Genomic DNA, 22,359 nt, shown 5'->3' with positions numbered 1-22,359 from the left:
CGATTCATCAATTTCAAAAATAGGAGGAATGAAATATGACAAAATCTTTAATATAGAGTTATTTACATCATTACTGAACACTCTATGTTAAAGTAATGCTATATATTCTATAATGCCTACTCTACTACAACTATTAATGGGGTTTATCAAATTGATTACTTTCTTTTCATTACAATTCTCAGCTCAACATTACTATCAAACATGAGATTCATTTGCGTTAATATAACGAATCCTTGAATTGACGAACTGATAATTTACTTGCTGAAGACCAAGTAGTATGTTATATCATGATTTAAGTAGTATCAAAAATGAGACACGTTACACGTCTAGTAAAAATATTAAAATAAATCGAAATTTTCTCGTTTTGTGTTCTAATCCATAATTATTATCTTCATTCTAAGTTGATGATTAACAACTATACTCAACTTTTTAATTAATTAAGATGGCCAAAAGAAAAATCCCAATCGATGAAATAGAAGCTTATGAAGAGGAAGATATTGAATACCAAGAAGAAGACGAGCCACCAGCAACACAACTGAGAAAGAGATCCAGAAAATCAGATGTAAATGATGATATTGATTTATTAACTCAACGAAACAATAATAATCAATTACATTCAGAAAGTGATAAATTGGATGATATAAACAAAGTTGTAAAATTATTATTATTAAAAGATGTTAAAGGGAAAACCTTTAGAAAGGAAAATATCAATCAAACTCTAACAAACAAAAGATTTAAATCTGATCACTTATTACAGGGAGCTATTAAAATATTGGAAGATGTATATGGTCTAACATTGGTCAATATTCCCGAGGTAAAACAAGAGAAATCCGGTTCTGGATTGCAGAATAATAGAGCAAAAAAGTCAAACTCAGGAACAGCTCAAGCATCACAAGTACTTGTAAATAATTTATCAATAGAAGGAAAACAAGTATTGGGAGAATTATGGCAAAAAAATGTTGAATCAGTGTTAGATAAATCTAGAACAAACGATAACAGGTTCTTTTTACCTTCGAAATCATCCACATTATTACCTAAGTCCAATTTTGAACTAGTTAAAACTGGTATTATGATGCTTTTCATAACGTTTATAATTTTGGAAGATAATCATTTATCTGAATCTCAATTAGTTAAAAATTGTAAAAAATTTGGTATATCCAATTCAATCAATAATAGAAATTCAAACTTAAATATGAATCTTGATGAAATTATAAAAATGTTAATTAACCAAAAATATATTGCGAAAGTAAGTTTATCACAAGACAGAAATAATGAAAGAGCTAGCATTAACGAAGATCAATTATTTGAATATTCTTTGGGTGCAAGAAGTCTAGTTGAGTTCACTCCTATTGATGTATTTCAATACATCAAAACCATCTATGCCGACAAATTTAATGAAGCAATTCAAGAAAGATGCTTAGTTACACTTCGAAACACCTTTGGTGTAGAGGAAAACTTGCTTGATGGAAATTCTGGAAATGAACCTGGCAATGAAATAGCTGATGATGCTCAACTAAATGGTACTTAATAGTTCTTCAACAATAAGAAATTAAATAATCTTTTCACTGTTTCACATGAAATAATACGTAAATTTAAACCTAATCTATAAACTGTTCAAGTAATAACTAAACTAATTATAATTTTACTTCCGGATCTTCTAATTGCATTTTAACAACATCTGGGTACAACTCACCCAACATTCCTCCAACTTGCCATAATCCACCGTCTACAACACTAATAGTACCAGTAACATAAGAAGCTGCGGAAGAAAACAAATATACAGTTGAATCAGCAATATCTTCAGTTGTACCAATTCTACCTATTGGTACTCTTTCATGTAATGGAACTTTAGTTGGAGGATTCAATCTTGCTCCACCTTCTGTGTTACCAATTAAACCTGGAGCAATACAATTCAATCTTATTCCTAAAGGACCCAATTCAATAGCCATTGCATTCATCATTGCATCAACACCTGCTTTTGCGGCACTTACATGTGATTGAAATGGTAAACCTGTGTAATGTAAAGTAGCACTAACAAATATAACTGAACCTTGATTTTTTTGTAATTGATCAAAAGTAGCTTTTACTGTATTAAAAGAACCTAATAAATCAATGTCAACAACTGTTTTGAAAGCATTAGCAGATAAATGATTAAAATCAGCTAAGAAATTACCAGCTGCTCCAGCAATAACATAATCAATTCTACCTAATTCCTTTAATGTGGTTTTAACTGCTTCTACTAATGTTTCAATTTTTCTAACATCAATATTTCCTAATCCCAATACTTTTGCTCCGGGTCTTAATTGTTCAATTTCTTTTGCTGCTTGTTCAGTTTTTTCAACATTTCTTCCTAGTATTACTGCATTAGCTCCTAATAATACTAAAGCTTCTGTTTGAACTCTACATATAGTTCCTGCTCCTCCTGTTACGAAAACTACTTTTCCTTTAAATAAATCTGGTTTCCATACTGATTTCTCAAGATATGATGATGTTAATGTGTTTGGCATGATGATAAGGTTGAGATTGACAAAATTCGTGTGCTTCTGAGAGGCTAATACTTGATTGGATTTAATTCTTTCAATGAATATATTATTGTATCACTGAAACGAATTTGGTTGCATTCCCCACACAATAAAAAATCTGAAAATTCATATGCCACGGTAAAAAAAATAGGTCGAATATTACAAAACCCGACTCATCATTTTTGGACATAGAATTTTAAACAATCAGCATTTTCACTACAATTGAGTCTACAAATCCATATTTCATCAATAACATAAATCTTTGCAATCTATCTATTAAATTTTTAAATTCTATTTACAAAAATCTATGACATTAAAAGATCCTTTGAATCTCATGCTTTTAAATTTCTATTATCGTTTCCAAATATATTACCTAATTGTTTTAATGACATTTGATATAATAACAACATAATTGAACTTTGTATACCTGTCCATATGAATCTTGGACCGACACCACTAAATGCACCTAATATTCCTTCATTTTTGTATATAGAAATCAATGCTCTTAAAGTTTCATTATTATTTACAAATTTAATTGGAATTTTCAAATTCTTATTTAAATCCGATGTGTTTGTTGCAGTTTGTATTCTAGTCTTTATGACATCTAATGGAGTCGTTAGCACTCCTGCCAATCCACCAGCAGCTGCACCAGTAAACAACTCTACAGGTACTGATAAATCCGTGGAGTCATGATTATAATATATCGCTAGTTGTCTGAATTTTTCATAAAATGATAATTGTAATGCACTGAAAGGTAAATCTCTAAATAAAGTTTCTTTATATCCAAAAAAGAAAGTCTTTAAACCTTCTTTTTTATATATTGTTATAATAGCATTTATTAATCCCTTATAATTATATCCGCATTCCTTTGTATACGGATTATTATATGTCCCTTGTAGTTGTAATCTTGTTTTTAATACTTCTGACGGTACGTAAAATACAGATGATGCTAAATCTCCAAATAAACCAGCTATAAAGTATGATAATGTTTCATTCATATTAAAATCATTAATTAATTTTCTTTTAGTATATTCATAAGTTCCAAAAAATGCAGCAGTTGATGGAAACGAACCTAATACAGCTGGTGTATAACCACCATATAAACCTCTGAAAAATCCTTCTTCTTTTAGTATGGTTGTATAAGCAGGTATCATATTTTTATATTTTAAATTGAATGGATAACCTTGTTGTCGTGTCTTTACGGTATCTAAAGAATGCATTACACTATCCCCAACTACACCTCCAAATCCTCCAGCCAAAGCACATTGCCAAATTGGTGCTCTATTTTCTAATTCAGTATCTGTGGGGTCAGTCGGTGATGGAATATGATTATGTTTTCTATGTGAATGATGTCCGTCATGAGGTTCAAATGTTAACGGTATTGTCGAAGTCGTGAAGAGTTGTGACATATCATATGGAAATAGTTGTATGTTCTTCTTATTTTGTTGTTATATTGATTCTTTGTACATGCAGCTGATTGGCTCGAGGTCCTGAGTATGAGGAATAGTTGATGGTGATGGTGATGTAAATGAGTGAATTGGCAACTCAAGTTTTTGAAATGATTGCAATTAAGTTCCAACTATGTCTGTGGATGAACCGTTGATTCAAGATAATACACACAATGAGTTCTTCAAAATTTATGAATTTATTTGTCTGATTATCTAGTGTTTTGAAAAAAAATTCTTTATAACTTCTCTCTCTTCGTTTCAAATAAATTCAAATAGGGTTTGCTTGAACCCACTAAATTAGAATATGGAAGGAAGTTTGATTAAATTCAGATACTAGAGTTGTTATAAGTTGATTCCTGTATTACAATTTTACAATTAAATTTTCCTACTTGATCTGTTGCATAAAATTATTCACTAGAATTAACACCGTTTTAGTAAAAATCAATATCTCCGAGACCAAAAGAAAAAAGTATAATGCAATCAATAATAATATTTTTTTGCAATTTACGATGTTTCATCTTCAAGACATCTCAAAACTATACAGAAACTATGAATAAGAATATGATATGATACTACTTAAAAACAGATTTACATATAAATCTATATTTCAAAAATCAAAACTACCGAGTCAAAGTCATGTCATAAGAACATACAAAGTTTTAGCTATTGAATCATCTTGTGATGATTCATGTATTGCATTATTAGAAAGAACTAAACCAAATCAAACTCCAACAATAATAGATCATACTAAAAAAACTTTAAATTCAGCAGCAGTTGGTGGAATTATGCCAACTGCCGCATATACATATCATATGTCAACTATAGCTAATATGTGTATTGAATTTTGTTCAAAACATAATTTATCTGCTCAAACTCCACCAGATTTAATTTGTGTTACTAGAGGTCCTGGAATGGCTGGATCTTTAAGTAGTTCAACTGAATTTGCAAAAGGATTAAGTGTAGCTTGGAATGTTCCATTAATTGGAGTTCATCATATGTTGGGTCATTTATTAACTTCTTTTCTTCCAACAAAGGAATCAGAACAAAAACAACCACCAAATTATCCATTTTTAAGTTTATTATGTAGTGGAGGTCATACCATGTTAGTATTACTGAAAAGTGTATCAGAACATGAAATTATAATAAATGTTAGTGATATAGCAGTTGGAGATTCTTTAGATAAATGTGCTAGAGAATTAGGATTATATGGAAATATGTTAGGAAGAGAATTAGAAAAATTTATAAATGATATACCAATAGAAGAAATTGAAGAATTTAAAATTTTACCAATAGATACAAGATTATCAAATAAATATAATTTCAAATTAACTTTACCTTATCAAAATCCTAAAAATGGTAAATTTCAAGATGATATAATTCAATTTGCATTTGCTCAATTCTTGAGTAATATTCAACTGTATAAAAAAAAATTTATAAATTCAAATATCATTGAGGATGAGAAAATTAAAAGAATGATTGCTTATAAGACTCAAGAATATATTTTTGATCATATTATTGATAGAATTAATTTAGCGTTTAAAAGGCATGGATTAAACCGTAGTAAAAGTGATGGAAAATTTATTGGAGTTAAAGATTTTGTATGTTCAGGTGGAGTTGCTGCAAATAGTAGATTAAGAGAAAAACTTTTTAATAATTTAAATTATAATGAAATTGGTTCAAATCCTTTAAATTTTCATTTTCCTGATCTTTCATTATGTACTGATAATGCTGTAATGATTGGTTATGCAGGGATGGAAATATTTGAAAAGCTTAAGTTAAAAACAAATTTAAATTTTATTCCAATAAGGAAATGGCCATTAAATAAATTACTTTCAGTTGAATCATGGGTTCAAGTTAATGATGATGAAATTAATAGAGTTTGTAAATATAATTTATAGAAATTTATAGAAACATTTTGTAAATAGAAATAATGGGTATTAATTTATTTATTTCAACTAAATATCAAATTGAATCTTCAATTGGCATTCGATCTTCTTCTTCATCTCTATGACCTAAAAATGATTCAGTTATATTAAATTCTTCAATAAAATTTTGCCATACATGATAATCAAATGTTGCAACATGATGAGAAGATAATAAAGTTGAACTATCTAATTTTGATTCTGCTAATTCTTTTGAACTTACTCTTTTTATACATGGATGACCAGTAATTGTACTTGTATATAATTTTAATCTACCATCTTTTACTAAAAAACTTGTATAAAATAAATTTTCAACTGATTGAGCAAAAGATTCAGGATCAATAAAAAATTGATAAAAATTTATTTCTTCTTGTGGATCCTTTTTTAAATATGTATCATAAACTAATCTTACCATGTGAGCTGTATTTTTTTCTTCATCTCCATTTATATCAGTTGCTGCTACTGCTCTTGCTGTTGTAGAAGATCCATTTTTTTTAGTATCATCTATAGTTCTTGTTCTTGGAGTTAATTTTCTTTTTTCACTAGCTAATGGACCATTTAAAAATTCAATAGATATAGGTTTTTTACTAACTTGATAATATAGTATACCTAATTTTAACCAATTTACAGTATTAAATTGAAATTCTCCTTGTATAAAATCATTTTCTTCATCTTCATCATCTTGATCAATTTCCATATCATCATTTTCTTCTTCTTCTTTTAAAATTGAATCATCAGTTGCAGCAAATCTTTTTAATTTTTTAAAAACATCTTTATCATCTAATGCAATTCCATGATCACCAAATCTTAAATTTCTTGCATTTAAAGCAGCAAAACCAGAAACATCTTTAAAAACTTCACTATCTTCTAAATGAATTTTTGTATCTCTTACTTTTTCTTTTTCTAAATTTTCATATAAATCTTTAATTTCATCAATATATTTGATTGTTAATTCTGTTGCTTCACCTGCTGCTGCTTTTTTAATATTATTTTTAACATTTTTACTTAATGTACCATATGATTCATAATGTTCTTGTTTCGAGTGTTTTCTAATTGATTGTGTTTCTACTTCCGTTTGTGTTTGAGTCATACTTGTAGTATCTTTGTGTGCGTGTATTGATGGTGTATAAAATTGAGTACCAACTTAATTTGACGAGTTGGATACTTGTAATCGATGGTTAAATAGGATCTGATTCAAAGGTTACTGGTTCTTGTTTATAAGAATCTTATTTATTCTAAAAATTATAGACTACTTTACACACAAAATGAAAAAAATCAAATTAATAAGTTACACGCGTTTCCATGATTTAACAAGTGTTGCAAAAAAAATTGATTAAAGTACTTGGGTAGGCGTCACTTTAAACGCATCTTATCAAGTTCAATCAAATCAGTTGAAGATGACTTCAGGATGAGTAACGACACAAACAAGAGGATACATAAACTAGATGATTCAGTTATAAATAAAATAGCAGCAGGAGAAATTATAATTCAACCTGCTAATGCGTTAAAAGAAATGTTGGAAAATTCAATAGATGCAAAATCAACAAATATTGAAATAATTGTAAAAGAAGGTGGATTAAAATTATTACAGATTACAGATAATGGAACAGGTATAAATAAAGATGATTTACCTTTATTATGTGAAAGATTTACTACTTCTAAATTAAATAAATTTGAAGATTTAGAAACTATTGAAACTTATGGATTTCGTGGTGAAGCATTAAGTAGTATATCTCATATTTCAAAATTATCTGTTATAACAAAGACTAAAGATTCAAATTTAGCATATAAAGCTTATTATATGAATGGTCAATTATCAAATTCAAGTTTTAAATCATCTACTATTGATATTGAGCCAAAACCAATTGCAGGTAGAGATGGTACTCAAATTATAGTAGAAGATTTATTTTATAATCTACCTTCAAGATTTAAAGGTTTAAAAAGTAAAAGTGATGAATTTGCTAAAATTATTGATATTGTGGGGAGATATGCAGTACATACTCAACATGTTGGTTTTAGTTGTAAAAAATTTGGTGATCCTTTACATCAATTAAATACTAGAACTGGTTTACCTTTAAAAGAAAGAATTCGAATAGTTTATGGATCAAATATAGCTAATGAATTATTAGATATTGAATTTCTGGATGAATTATTAAATCAAGATTTAGGATTATTGAAAGTTTCAGGTGCAATAACTAATGCAAATTATAATAATAAAAAAAAAATTCAACCTATTATATTTATAAATCATAGATTAGTTAATTGTGATCCTTTAAAAAGAGCAATTAATTCAATTTTTCAATATTTTTTACCAAAGGGAAGTCATCCATTTTTTTATATTAGTTTACAAATAAAAACTGAAAATTTGGATGTTAATATTCATCCAACAAAAAGAGAAGTTAGATTTTTAAATGAAGAAGAAATTATTGAATTAATAGTTGGTAAAATTCATACTATATTATCAAGTGTTGATACTTCAAGAAAATTTAAAACTCAAACTATTATAAATAAAAGAAATTCTTATGAATTAGATGAAGAAAAAATTGAAGAATTTAAAAATCAACCTTTGAAAAAATATAGACAAGAAAATAAATTGGTTAGAGTTGATGCTACTCAATCGAAAATTAATCCATTTTTAGTTAAACCAGAATCTTTGAATGATTTTAAATTTACTGAAAAAAATTCAACTTCAACTCAAGAACAACTGCAACGACAACAACTGCAACAACAAGGTTTACAATTTCCTGATGATATATTACTTACAACTCAATCTCAATCTCAAATAGAAATAAACCCATCAAGAACACAAGTTGATGTTAACCTAGATTCAATAAGAAGTTTAAAACAAGAATTATCAGAATATGTAGATAAATCAATAACAAATATTTTTAATCATGCAATTTTTATTGGTATAATAGATCCATTAAAAAGATTATGTTGTTTTCAATATGATGTTAAATTATTTTTATGTGATTATGCTTCTATATTATTAGAATTTTATTATCAACTTGGATTAAATGAATTTAATAATTTTGGAGAAATTGAATTTGATGAACCAATAAGTTTAATTGATATATTAAAACCAATTTATGATTTAAATTCTGATGAATTAATACCAATGGATCAAGTTATAAATAATATTGCATCAATGAAAGAAATGTATAAAGAATATTTTCAAATTTATATAGATGATAATGAAAATTTAATTACAATTCCAATGATTTTAAAAAATTTAAAACCAGATTTTAAAAAATTACCATTTTTTATTTATAGATTAGGTACAAAAATTAATTATAAAAATGAAAAACAATGTTTAAATGGTATATTAAGACAAATTGCTTTATTTTATTTACCTGAACCATTTAATGAAGATGATATGTTACCCCATGAATTTGAAACAAAAAGATCTGAATTGGAAAATCAATTAGAAAATTTATTATTTCCTGAATTAAAAAAACAATTTTTAGCTACTAAAATTTTACAACGTGATTTAATTCAAATTGCTGATTTACCTGGATTATATAAAGTTTTTGAAAGGTGTTAGGAAAAAGATGGTGACGGATCTAATGGGGAGTTAATTACAGATATAAGTAGCTAATTCTACGATTTTGCATTCGATAATTAATAATTGCAAACAAAATAAATAAGATAATCTCGCTAATAAAATATTTTCCCCTTTTGCATAAACCCGAAGATGTTTCATGCTCTGATAATTTATTTACACTTGAACAACTCACAGTAAATAGTAGAGTTATCGAAAAAGCTTACACCAGCTCGAATGTGTAAAAGTTCTTTTATATCCATACTTAGATTGTAAGAATCAAACAAACCAATGACCAGGTTAAAAATCAAACAAGAATGAGCCCGTTGTTCATATGATTAAATATATAAAAATTTTGTTAACACAAAATGTAGAATGGGCTGCTATACAAAAGCACACCTACCGAAAAAAGCACACCTTGATTTTGTGTGCATTTTGTATGAGAATTTAAGCTATACAAAACAAAATTTGGGACATTTTCAGTACTTGAGCACACCTGACCAAACATAATTTAATTTTGAAGCTTCAATCTTAAACCTGGCAGTTAGGGATACTATTTCTCCATCTATTCATAAAGTTTGGTGGTGAAAGACCAATTATGATGTGCTCAAATTCGGATTCAAAAAAAAATCACTTTTTTGAGAGAAAATTATTTATCTCTCTAACCCACCCAAAACAGCTACGATCAAGCTCAAAATTTGATATTATATCTGAAATTAAGTACTAAAACTGCCAGACTATTCAAAATAAAATTTGGAAATTTTGATATAGTTGAAATATTGATGTTTCGAATTTTTTGCAACTAATTTAGCGCAAAAAATTTGTTCAAATAACTAAGGTGTGCTTTTTTCGGTAGGTGTGCTTTTGTATAGCACCCCATTCTATGACTCGGAATTAATTATTAATTGAAAAAATAATCGGTCTTAACACAAAAGGAGAAAAATCTTCGTATCATGAGAATAAGAATACAAGAGCAGTCAAAGTATAAAAACTGTGTCGAAGGTGAAGAAAAAGTAGAGAGTGACAGCCACTTGATCTCTCCTAACCCCTGAACTATCCCTTGCTTTTTTCTGCTTAATTTATAAACTTCATAAACGTTTGTCGAACAATCTAATCTCTATCGTATATAAAAAAAATTTGATTAAACTTAATAAGTGAAAATTAATTGATCGTAATTTTAAATATTTACCCCACAAAACCGAAAATTTAATATTTATTAACACCTAAAACTTGAATATTCAAGAAACGTGAAAAAGTTAATTGTGAGTTGGATCAACTGGGATTGGTGTTGTTAAAGACTGACCTATTTCAAGAGAAAACAACGTCCTTTTGAAAGTATAGTTTTGAAGATTCACTTGTGAATGAAAAAGTATTTAAAGATCTATTCAAAGATGGCTGAAAGTATGGTTATGAATGACCTAATAGCTTATGAAAGTAGTATATGGGCAGATACGGAGAGTTTGAGATTGATAAAACAATATATGTACGGCATACATCTATTCACTTGGTCTAACTAATCTCCTTCTTATCTTAATTAAATTAAGAGAAAAAATTAATAACCTCTTAGCTTATTGATTATTAGTCTATTACTTTAATTATAATAAATTTTATTGATTTACTTAATTAAGTAATTTGTTTCAAATATTTAACTATAGAAACAGCTACCAGTTGAGGAGAAAAAATATATTATTATTATTAGCTTAACACCAATATTGATCCTCTGATATTACACCAATGAGTAAGTCGGTTCATTGAATAGGTACAGCTTCAGGGATATAGCCAAACCCTCTATGTTTGTAGTTAATAAGTAGTTGGATCCGTCAATGGAACATAGCTAGTTTCTTCCTTGTACCCATTTGAATGATAAATAAAAACTTAAATTAATAAAAGACAAAAATCAAACGTTGGTTGTAAAAAAATAATTATTTTTTTTCCAACATACTTTAAATTAATTTATTAGTAGAGTATATAAATTTCAACATTTCCAATTTATTTATTAATTTTATATTTACAACCAATAACTTTTGATTTTTACAGCCACATCAAACTATTGAATCAGTTGACTTATACAATAACCACTAACAAATAGCATTAAGTGGATTATCACAACAATAGTAATTGGATCATCACCAAAAGGATACACTTTTTTCAATTCATCCGAACAATATTTTATTTCTTTAATTCATTTACCCTATTTTCAGTATTCAATATTCAATTTGATTACTTTGAATGAATCATTCATAAAGTTTTTATTCATCAGTCATTCCTTATATCTAGAACAATAGCATTCACAGAATTCAATTTATAACTGTCAACAATTTAAAAGAACATTATTTTTTTATTTAATTCGAAATACCTTATAAAAGTCATTGTCACATTAATTAATCAGTAACTCTTAAAAATCACAATGTATATTGAAAGTTCTATAAATGATAAATACATTGGTACATTAAATTTTGGATGTTTTCCAAAAAATGTTTTACAATTTCAAGAAAGTCAAGATTTATTTCAACAATTAATTTTCATTGATTATCAATTACAATTATTAATTAATAATGAATTTAATGGACAAGAATTAACTACTTTATCAAATTTTCAAGGTATAAATAATCCAAAAGAAAAATTAATTCAATTAATTAATTATACAAATTCAATAAATATAAATTATAATAAAGAAAATAGATCATATGAAGAAAATTTATATTATATTGTATTAATTTCTCATTTATTATATTTAGATGGAAATTTAATTGAAATGAATAAAATTCTAAATTCAATTAATGTAAGTTATCAAGTAAATAAAAATTTAAATGTTTCAATAAATACTTTAGATTTTATTTCTTATTTAACTGTTAGATATTATACTTTATATGGTTTAAGTACTATTCATCCACAATTAGAAATTTGGTTTCAATATCTTGATAATTTTAAACATCCATTTTCAAAATCTCAAGTTATAGCAAATCATTGGTTAGATCTTTTATTTAAAAAATTAACTATAGAATTAAGTAAAAATGGTACAATACAATTTTCATTTGTTAATAATATTTCAAATTTACCATTTTATAAAAATAAATTATCAATTATAAGTTATTCAAATTTTTTATTAAGACCTGAACAATATCAAATTATTAATAAATCTTTTAAAACTGATTATTCATCATATTTAAATATTGAAATTAATGAATGTATTCATCTGAAAATTCAATTTCCTGATGCAAATGAACCAAATAATCAAGTTAATGATTTTATAAATAATTTATATGAATCATTAAGTTATGTTCCTTTTAATTTAGCAATTTTTAAACCTTCATTAAGTAAAAAATTTTTAATTGATGCAACAACAAAAACTTATCAAAGTAGAATTGTTTTATCAAATTTTATTTATACATTAATTGATTTAAATGAATATGATGAAGCATTAGCTGGGTTTAATACTTATATTGCATATATTGAAAAAGATCAAGAATTAAAAGAAGGTTATATTGAAGATATTTTATCAATTATTGATACTTATAGTACATGTATAATTCATTTTAATCCATTAAAATCATTTGCTAAAAATCCAAAATTTAAATATACTGATGAACCAATAGTTTTAGATAATTTAAAAAAATTTGTTAAAGAATTACAACTGTATCTTGAAAAATTAAATAAATTAGTTGATTTAGCATATGATGATGAAAATTATGCAGGTGATAAAAATCCATTATCATTTTTATATAGAAAATATAATTTAAATGTTTTACAATCAGATCAATCACAATTTATTGAATTAATTTCAAAAGCATGGCATTCAATTGGATATTATTATAGTTATTTATCAAATTTTGAATCACCAAATCAAAAAATTTTAGATTTTAATATTTCACAAATTTTAAAAAATTATAAAAATTCTTTAATTATAAATTCAACTGGTAATGTATTATATCTATTTACTTATGCCTTGGCATTAGCAAATACTTCACAATTAAAACCATCATTAAAATTATGTAAATTTATTTTAAAGAAATATCCAGAAAGTTTTAAAACTTGGAATTTATTAGTATTATTAATAACTTCATTTAATAATGATAATGATGAAATTGAAAAACCTGCAGGATTTAATGATAATATCTTACCTGATAATTTTACAAATAGCAATGGTGGAGGACAAATTGATTCTAAAATTAATGGTTATATTCCACCAAAATTAAAAATTAGAGAACCAGAAAAATTTATAAATAAAGCTCTTAATATTTCAGGATTATATATTTTAAAACATCAACAAAGAGATATAAAATTATCATTTGAATCAAAATATGAAATTTTACAATTAAAATTAACTCAATTAGCTGTATTAGAATCAATTCATGGTTCTCAATATATGATTGATTATATTTCAGAAGTATTTGTATTATATCATGAATTATTTGATATAAATTTAAATAGTTCAAGTTCTTTATCATCAAGACAATTTGCAGCAAATGAAAAATGGTCACATAGACCAAGTTTTATTGATCCAAATGAATTAAATAATGTTAGAATGAATTCTCCAGAACCTTTGAATAAAGCAAATGCATTACCTTCAAATCCTCCATTACAACAACAACAAATACCTCCACAATCATCACATTCAACCAATCATCAAAATGGTGGTGAAAAAATACTTACTTCATCAAATTCAACAAAAAAGCATAGTCATAATCCAGTTGATAGATTAAAAAGATTTTCAAAAATTCCAAATTTACCAACAAGAGATTCAATATTAGGTAGAAGAGATTCAATAATGAGTACTAAATCAAATACATCAGCAACTTCATCAGGTATTGCATCTGTTAATTCTGCTCCTCATCATATAAAAAAACCAGAATTTAAAAATGGTAATATTTTTGAATCATCAACATCAAATCAACAACAACAAATCAATGAAAAACAAGCTTTAATTCAACCACAACGTCAACCTCCTACTCAGCCACAGAAACATACAGATAATCTCGTGGAACGTAAATTATTACAAGATATTTGGTTATGGACATCAAATATATTTTTAAAAAATGGATTATATGAAGAAAGTGAACAATGTATAAATGAAGCAGAATTAATTTATGAAAATAACTTTAAAATCTTGATAGCTAGAGGTTTTTTAAATTCTAAGACTAAAAAATTTTTATCATTACAAAATTTTGAAAAATCATTAGAGATATTAACTACAACAAATAATAAATTTAATAAATTTGAATTAGGTTTAACAATAATTGGATTATCTAAATTATTTTTAATTGACGATGACCCCAAAAATTCAATATTTATATCAACAAAAGATTATGATGCAGGAATAATAAGAATTAAAAATTTGTTAGAACAATTCTCATTAAGTTTTCCACATGGATTTAATAATATTGAAATTTGGTATTTTTTAAGTAAAATTTATGAAATTATTGATGATAAAATTTTATTAACTAAATCCTTGTGGAAATGTATTGAATTAGAAGATTTAAGACCTGTTAGAAATTTTGAAGTTTGTAATTTAAGTTTATAAAAAGATATTTTAGATAGTTGTTTTAATTTGTATGTAATTTATTTAATATTATTAAAAAGTGAAGAAAAATTATTTATTGAATCCTAGCTACTTAACTAGCTATTGGAAATGTTTTTAATCTTATATACTTAATATTCTTCACCCTCATCGCTTCGTCATCATCATCGTCAAATGCATCAAAATAAATTGCTTATTAAATTAACCGTTCGAAATCTATTTATTTTGCTCCAATAATTGGATTCGCTTTCTTAACTTTTTTTTTATCATCAATTTGTTCAACTTTAACATCTTCTAAACCAGGTTGCTTTTTTAATAACGATTCAATATATTCTTTAGCTTCATCACTAACATCACCTTGAATTAAAATTTCATCTTTTTTTTCAGAATTTTTAACAACACTTGTTCCAGTTGCAAATTTTGATGCAAAAGTTTTTGATAATTTTTTCGAATCTATATTAAATACTTCTAATCCAATAATTGAAATTATATGTTTTTTTTTATTTCTTTCTATTCTTTTTATTATTATTTTTGAATTTTGCTTTTTTTCCAATTCTTTTTGTTGTTTTAATTCTTCTTTTTGTTGCTTTTTTAATAAATCTTTATCTTGAATATTTAAATTTTCAATTGGGATATTTGATTTTTCATCAGTTGTTGAAGTTGATTGATTTGGATATAATTTTGAAAATAATTCTGGATTTTTTTGTTTTAGGGATGTTACACATTGATTTATTGATGCTCCATATTCACAAAATTCTGGTGGAAATGAACAAACTTCACAGTAAGTTACTCTTTTGGGATAAATTTCTGACATTTTATGTAAGTTTTTGGTTTTAAGTTGAAGCAATAGATGTATGTAAGTTTTAATTTAGAATTTGATGTGAAAAATAAATTCTATCGCATATCTATCGTATATTATGTTTTGCGACATAAAACTTGACACTGATTTTGATCTTGATAATACGTGATTAGAACCTACGAAACAAAATAGGTGAAAGAAGTAAAGTTAGAGCTCAAGTGGATTAAAAATTAATAAATAAATAAATATTATTACTTACCTATACTCCCTAATAACACCAATTAGCTCAAAATTTCTCAAGTTATCAATTTTGAAATTGAAACTTTTTCTTCTTCATTACCATTAGTACCAGTTCTTAAATTATTTATACTTGGTAACTTAAAATCATCATTAGGAGGAGCATTGATATTTTCTTTTTCTTCATTTTCAATTTCAATTGATTCTTTTTCTTTATCTTCTTGTTGTTGATGTTCTGCATCTTGTTGTTGCTCTTGTTCTTGTTGATTTTTTTGTTGTTCTTTTTCTTTAATACTCAAATTACTTAAATTTGATACTGATTCAGATTTAGAAATATTTGAGTTTATAGATTTTGGTGAAGTTTCTTGTTGTTGTTGTTGTTTAGTAAATTGTGAAATATTAGGTAAAATAGGTGAAGTTGTTGCTGTTTTTATTTGATCATTATTTGTTGTTGAAATTGAATGAGTTGGTGAAAATCCTCCATTTTTATTGATTTTTGGAGATGTTAAACTTTTTATTGAATTTGGTAATGAAGAAGGTTGTGATGGTGTTGGTGTTTGTTGTACATTAATTTGTGGAATAGGAATTGGTGGTATTGATGGCAATTTTACATCATTTGCTGGGGATGATACTGATATTGAAGATCTTTTTAAATCTTCTTGTTTCAGTTGTTGTTGTTGTTGTTGTTGTTGGATCTGTTTTATAGGGATATTTTGTGAAGCCATTACTGCTGCACTTGCTGCTGTTGATGTTATTGGGGTTAATGAAGGTTGTTTTTGAGGTGGCTGATGAGGTGGAATTGATTGCATTTGTTGTACTGACTGTGATAAAGGTAATTGTTGTTGCTGATGTTGTTGAAGAGATTGTTGTTGTTGTTGTGATGGTTGTCCAAGTTGTTGTGGAGGTGGTGGTTGAGTTGATAATGAAGAAGTAGGAGCATAGACTATACTTCCAGTATTTGTCATAATTGGTACTAATGGACCATAAGCTGATTGAACAATTTGTGGTTGTTGATTTGAAGGAGCAGGTTGACCAATAAAATTGGGACTTCCTGATGGTGGAGCACCTCCATTACTTGGTTGATATCCAGCTTGAATCATAGGAGCTCCAGTAGGTATAGTCACTATTGCACCACTTGCAGTTTGTACGGTTTGTAATGGTTGTTGCTGCTGCTGCTGTTGTTGTTGTAGTTGATGTTGCTGTTGTTGTAACATAGCTAATCTAGGACTTAAATTCGGATGTTGAGGATTAATTCCTAACCCTTGAGGAACCTGTTGTTGCTGATGTTGTTGGTGTTGATGTTGTTGCATTTGTTGTACTTGACTATTCTGTTCATCCATTAATTTTCCAACTTCCAATTTTTCTTGTCTTACATTTTGATTATATTGAGCCATTCTTAAAGCTGATCTTGCATTATTATCTAAATTTAAATAAGCACAATGTAATTTACCTTTTAAACAATTTAAACATGATGGTAAAGTTTCATCACATTTAATTCTTCTTTTTTTACATGTTCCACAACCTAAATGAGAATTTCTATGTTTTCTTCTCAGGTTTTTCTTTTTTCTTTGTGCTGCTGATTCTTTTAAATCTTGTACTTGTAATTGATTTAAATTTGGTGATAAAGGTGATCTTTCTAATTGTTGTTGTTGTTGTTGTTGTTGTTGTTGAAATATATTAGATGAAGTTGGTGGAGTAGTTGATTGATGAATTGCTGACGCTATATAATTTTGATTTGGCATTAAATGTTGTTGTTGTTGTGGAGGTAAAAAATTAGGTTGTGGAGGCGGTGGTGGTTGTAATTGATTTGGAGTTGGTAGTGACATAGAAGGTTGTAAATGTTGTTGTTGCTGTTGTTGCTGTTGTTGTTGTAATAATTGATTTTGTTGTTGTATTGGTATTAAAGTTTGTAATGGTAGTAGAGTGGTGGTTTGAGGATGCATTGATGGTAAAGTATTTGTTAAATGAATATTTTGTGAATTATTAGGTATAATACTTGAATTTCTTGAATTTATATTTGGATTTATAAAAGGTGATGAATTATTACTTGCTTGAGTTGTACTTGTTGTTGTTGCTGTAGTTCCTGTAGAATGTTTCCTTGGAGTATCAGGATTTCTTAGTGCTTTATTATATATATCCATCATGTGTGACTATATTAGTTTGTATATATTAGTTGTAGTTCTAAATAGTGATCCGATTTTAATTATAATATGATACTACAAGTAAAGCTAGATAATATTAGCTAAATTTCTTTAATTATATTGCTTTGAGTATGATAATACAGTATGATTCCAGTTTCAAACACTTTTGATATTTCGATATGATCGTAGTAGATTGGAATTATGCAAACTTCTTTGATGGTGGTTGTATTCTGATTTTTTTAATTGTTAATTGGTTGTCAAAATGCAAATTAATATCAAAAGTTCAAAAGATCAATAAGTTTCAGAAAGAAATTTGATATATCTAATGAACAAAGTTTAAACAAAAACAAAAAACAACTTCTTTTGAATATAAATTTAATTTTACGATGAAAGTAAAAATATTTTGTGAAATTATTATTATGTATTATGATATTTTTATTTTCTTTACTTTTTAGTTTTCGTAAATGATACGTTTTTATATTTTTGGTTAGTGAGTAAATCTAGTCTACTGATTTTAAACTTAATTTTCCTTTTCGTTTTGTGTTTTATCAGTGGAACTTGACAAATCAAATGAAGTTAAATAGTTGGAATAAGGATTGAATATGGAAGTATAGTTGGTTGTCAAAATTCAAAAAATTATCAAATATCAAAATTTATTAATAAAAAGTAAAACATTTAGTAAACTCTCTTTTCCTTTCCAAAATATAAAAAAATGTATGACATATATTTTTACCATAGTAAATCCTGTACATAAGATTTAAATTGTTTTTTTTTTCTCTCTTATTAATTTCGTAAATATCTCTTAATACTAGTACATTCCTGTATATAACATAAAGTTTAAGTTATATACAGGTACGTATCATCTACTTAAAAATTACGCAGCAATAACATTTTTTTTCTCGTATTATATTTAAAATTAATAATACTGTACATAGTTTACGATTTAGCACAACATTACACTACCTCTTATTTTACTACAGTATATTCATACACATCAAAACACAACATAGTATTCTCAATATTAAATGCATTAGATAACTACAATACAAAATGGCATAAAAGACAAGTAGAGTTAAATCACACACACCTAATGATATAATTTTGTTATGTCTTACCCGTACAAATATTCTTATATACAGTCAACATAATTTAATATATAAAATTCGATGGCTGTGTACCTTAATAGTAAATATTATACTTTTTTTCTATTGTTTTTATTATACAAAAACAATAACGGAATTATGAATATTTTACAATGTATTTGACACTCTATCTTCTTTAATATATAATCGATTTGAAGTGTTTGACTTGAGGGTTAGGGTATAACTGATTTCCAATTCACCTATTAGAACAGGAAGTAGTGTTACTTTGTTGAAACAAGATAGATCAGCATTAATAATTAATATTGGCCCCCTTAATAAATAAAAGTAATAATAAATTTTACATAAGATAATAACATTTGATACATTTTTCCTAGTCTTAATAATATTTACAAGATTTACTTAGGAGTTGTTTCAAATTCTCGGTTGATAATATATTCATTGCTTTGATATATATTTATAAGTTGCTGTTGCACTGAGAAGAGAGACATTATTGCTGGCTGATCGTAAATTCTCCAAAGTTGATATATTCTTATAAGTAGTAAATTATTGAAATCAATTAATTTATACTAAATAACAATTCCTCGTAATTTATTAAACAAATTATATTTTATTATTTTCATTGATTTGGCGTATATTTTCAGATCCTATTGTTTAATAAATTGTTAGAAAAAACGTTGAAAAAATTTAACTATGATGGGATTTGAAAATGATGAAGCGATAGGGTAGGTTATGAATCCCACTTACTAGGTTTATTCATTTTCGATGGCAAATTTCAGAGAGGTAATAAATGATTTTAACTTCCTTTCATTTTCTTTTCTTACAAGTTTCAATTTGAAAAGCTTAAAACTAAAAAAAAAATAAAAAATAAAAAATAAAAAATAAAAAAGATGATATCATCGGATATTTGTTTCTAATTTTGTTGAATTTTTTAAGCTTTAAAACAAGCTTTAAACAAAATAATTCCGATTTCAATGGTGGCAAAAGTAAAAAGTAAAAAGCAAAAGACATTCAGTTCAGAAACGTGATGCATTTAAAACAACTGTATCCGACACTAATCATTCTGAAGTTAATTGATTTTCATAATATTTGACGAAAATAAAAAATCCATCTTTACTCCCCCAACGTATTCTCTTAAAAATATTTCAATCCCCATCAATTATAACTGAAATTTACGATATATGTACTTACTTTCTTGCAGTTAGGAAAAATGTATAATATACAGGTATTGTTAGTAGTGAGATATTAAAACAATAAGGAAAATTTTTAAATTTGGGGGTCAACTACATACTTAGTTAGTTACGATTAATAACAATAGAATCAAATTTGTAAGATTTGCTAACTTAGGTGAAATTTAAGAAAATAACGTTTCTCCGTATTATCCAAAGAAGAAGAAATTATCGATTCTATAAAGTTAATAAAATTGAGAAATAATTTTCAATTAAAACGAACTTTTTTGTTTACTGAAATTGATTGAGCTTGTAAATCGACTTGATAGATATTTGATACCTTTTTTTGAAAGTATCTTCCTCATGACCTGTTCAAAACCAAGTATATTTATAGGTAATGAAAACAAATACTCTGAAAATAACAATTACGTCATAAGAAAAGTACAAACTCTTTTTGTGTTACTTTAAACGATTCGAATCGAAAATGAAATTTTTAAAAATTATTTTGCGAGAATATTATTATGCAGTACTTAAGCTTTTCTTTTCTCGGTTAATTCAGGTACCAAAATTAAATTTTAGTTTAATTTATCATATTATATCTAACCATTTTAAACTGAGTCAAGTGTTGTTGATTGATACCAACAATCAATCCAAGTTATCTGGCATATAGATTAGTTGAGCAGATATTTGAACATTGACTCTCCCGATTTATGTTTGTTGATTCAGTTTAGGCTATGGAAACTTTTTTCGAATGAAGATTAATTTTTCTCGTAAATTAACTTCAAAAGGAGATGGATATTGATATTGAATCTTTTTACGAGAGTTTTTAACGACTAAAATAGTACAAGAGCAGAATAGGTCACAAGGCTTCTTATTGTTTTGTTAAATTGAATATTTTGCTCTTGTAAAAAAGTCTAAAATATTCTACTCTTTTGAATTTTTTATTGAGTGAGTTGGTTATCATTAAAAAAAACTATCACCATGTTACTCTAGTTACTTAGAAAGATTTGAATTTCTATTTACGTTCGTAATTTCAATTCTATATTTCATGCATCATACTTATTTGATGTTATTCACTTTCGGGTTTAGTGATTTTTCCAATTTGGGAATGGAATGACATCTTAACTTGTTACATTTCTCGTAAATTTGAACAGGATTTGAACCCCAGTTAAATTTAGAAAGGAGACTTAAATAATATCCAACCTCGTATATTTTTCTTAAGATATTGATTGATTGGATAAAATTCATCAGCCCATGGCCAATTTTTAAGATTAATGGTTTATTAATCTGTTATTAGGTCGACTTGTATCATCTCGGAAATAACACAGTTTCATCCAGTTGACACTTCAAACTTCATTCCGTCGTGACATTCATATATTACACATATGTGTGACATGAGATTTGAAAATTGATGAAATAACCGTTTTCAATACAGTGGAAAATTAGATTGGTGAATGCTATCATACATCACTTTATCATGATCTCATACAACTTTGTTTACCAATAAGGTTTTTGGTGATAGTTAGTCTTGCACTCTTCCTCCATTTTGACATCATTTACAAAATTACTTTCAATTTCCTTATGTTTTTCTTGTCGCTGTAGTTTCAATTGAGCTTTTGTCATGATATCAATAGTTTTTTGATGAACTTCGGTATGAATTTTGTACATTTGAATTCTTTTACTCTGCACCGGTGATGAAGAAATGAAATTATGTTTGGAGTTGTTTGAACACATTGAGCTTGGTGATGAATTACCTGAGTCTGAAGAACATATCGAAGTGTTTGGGAATTGATCATAATCATCATCTGAGTCTTGTCGTCTTTTTCTACTACTCATGTTCTCTTTGATGTTTAGGTATTTCTTATGGTTGATACTTGGTTAAAGTTATTGCAAAATATAAATAAAAAATCAAAACAAGTTTTCGCGTCATAAACAAGTTTTTCGTGTCATGAAAATCTCGTA

The 22,359-nt window shown here is 26.5% G+C and overlaps 10 protein-coding genes across 10 annotated transcripts; 4 read left to right on the top strand and 6 right to left on the bottom strand. All coding sequences in view use genetic code 12, as the record gives it.

Moving 5' to 3' along the window:
* Nucleotides 1-442: 442 nt before the first annotated feature.
* KGF55_000931 (Smc5-Smc6 complex subunit) lies at nt 443-1,528 on the top strand (the record flags this gene model as incomplete). The annotated part of the gene is made up of 1 exon (XM_051761247.1): nt 443-1,528. One exon carries the CDS (start codon nt 443-445, stop codon nt 1,526-1,528), a length of 1,086 nt encoding a protein of 361 aa, XP_051615973.1.
* Nucleotides 1,529-1,634: 106 nt separating this feature from the next.
* SPS20 (Sps20p) lies at nt 1,635-2,507 on the bottom strand (the record flags this gene model as incomplete). The annotated part of the gene is made up of 1 exon (XM_051761246.1): nt 1,635-2,507. One exon carries the CDS (start codon nt 2,505-2,507, stop codon nt 1,635-1,637), a length of 873 nt encoding a protein of 290 aa, XP_051615972.1.
* A 347-nt stretch (nt 2,508-2,854) lies between these two features.
* KGF55_000929 (uncharacterized protein) lies at nt 2,855-3,931 on the bottom strand (the record flags this gene model as incomplete). The annotated part of the gene is made up of 1 exon (XM_051761245.1): nt 2,855-3,931. One exon carries the CDS (start codon nt 3,929-3,931, stop codon nt 2,855-2,857), a length of 1,077 nt encoding a protein of 358 aa, XP_051615971.1.
* A 605-nt stretch (nt 3,932-4,536) lies between these two features.
* KGF55_000928 (putative N(6)-L-threonylcarbamoyladenine synthase) lies at nt 4,537-5,868 on the top strand (the record flags this gene model as incomplete). Its single annotated transcript, XM_051761244.1, has 1 exon — nt 4,537-5,868. The coding sequence occupies one exon, from the start codon at nt 4,537-4,539 to the stop codon at nt 5,866-5,868; it is 1,332 nt and encodes a 443-aa protein (XP_051615970.1).
* Nucleotides 5,869-5,932: 64 nt separating this feature from the next.
* KGF55_000927 (Smc5-Smc6 complex subunit) lies at nt 5,933-6,982 on the bottom strand (the record flags this gene model as incomplete). The annotated part of the gene is made up of 1 exon (XM_051761243.1): nt 5,933-6,982. The coding sequence occupies one exon, from the start codon at nt 6,980-6,982 to the stop codon at nt 5,933-5,935; it is 1,050 nt and encodes a 349-aa protein (XP_051615969.1).
* A 318-nt stretch (nt 6,983-7,300) lies between these two features.
* Nucleotides 7,301-9,436, top strand: MLH1 (mismatch repair ATPase; the record flags this gene model as incomplete). Its single annotated transcript, XM_051761241.1, has 1 exon — nt 7,301-9,436. The coding sequence occupies one exon, from the start codon at nt 7,301-7,303 to the stop codon at nt 9,434-9,436; it is 2,136 nt and encodes a 711-aa protein (XP_051615968.1).
* Nucleotides 9,437-11,840: 2,404 nt separating this feature from the next.
* On the top strand, nt 11,841-14,954 carry KGF55_000925 (uncharacterized protein; the record flags this gene model as incomplete). Its single annotated transcript, XM_051761240.1, has 1 exon — nt 11,841-14,954. The coding sequence occupies one exon, from the start codon at nt 11,841-11,843 to the stop codon at nt 14,952-14,954; it is 3,114 nt and encodes a 1,037-aa protein (XP_051615967.1).
* Nucleotides 14,955-15,171: 217 nt separating this feature from the next.
* KGF55_000924 (uncharacterized protein) lies at nt 15,172-15,765 on the bottom strand (the record flags this gene model as incomplete). The annotated part of the gene is made up of 1 exon (XM_051761239.1): nt 15,172-15,765. The coding sequence occupies one exon, from the start codon at nt 15,763-15,765 to the stop codon at nt 15,172-15,174; it is 594 nt and encodes a 197-aa protein (XP_051615966.1).
* Nucleotides 15,766-16,046: 281 nt separating this feature from the next.
* On the bottom strand, nt 16,047-18,131 carry ZCF21 (Zcf21p; the record flags this gene model as incomplete). Its single annotated transcript, XM_051761238.1, has 1 exon — nt 16,047-18,131. One exon carries the CDS (start codon nt 18,129-18,131, stop codon nt 16,047-16,049), a length of 2,085 nt encoding a protein of 694 aa, XP_051615965.1.
* A 3,763-nt stretch (nt 18,132-21,894) lies between these two features.
* Nucleotides 21,895-22,233, bottom strand: KGF55_000922 (uncharacterized protein; the record flags this gene model as incomplete). Its single annotated transcript, XM_051761237.1, has 1 exon — nt 21,895-22,233. The coding sequence occupies one exon, from the start codon at nt 22,231-22,233 to the stop codon at nt 21,895-21,897; it is 339 nt and encodes a 112-aa protein (XP_051615964.1).
* Nucleotides 22,234-22,359: the final 126 nt, after the last annotated feature.

Source organism: Candida pseudojiufengensis (genome assembly GCF_024610245.1).
Source record: "Candida pseudojiufengensis strain CBS 10847 chromosome Unknown scaffold2, whole genome shotgun sequence".
In the NCBI taxonomy this organism is placed as follows: domain Eukaryota; kingdom Fungi; phylum Ascomycota; class Pichiomycetes; order Serinales; family Debaryomycetaceae; genus Lodderomyces; species Lodderomyces pseudojiufengensis.
This window is presented reverse-complemented; position numbering and strand designations above follow the sequence as displayed.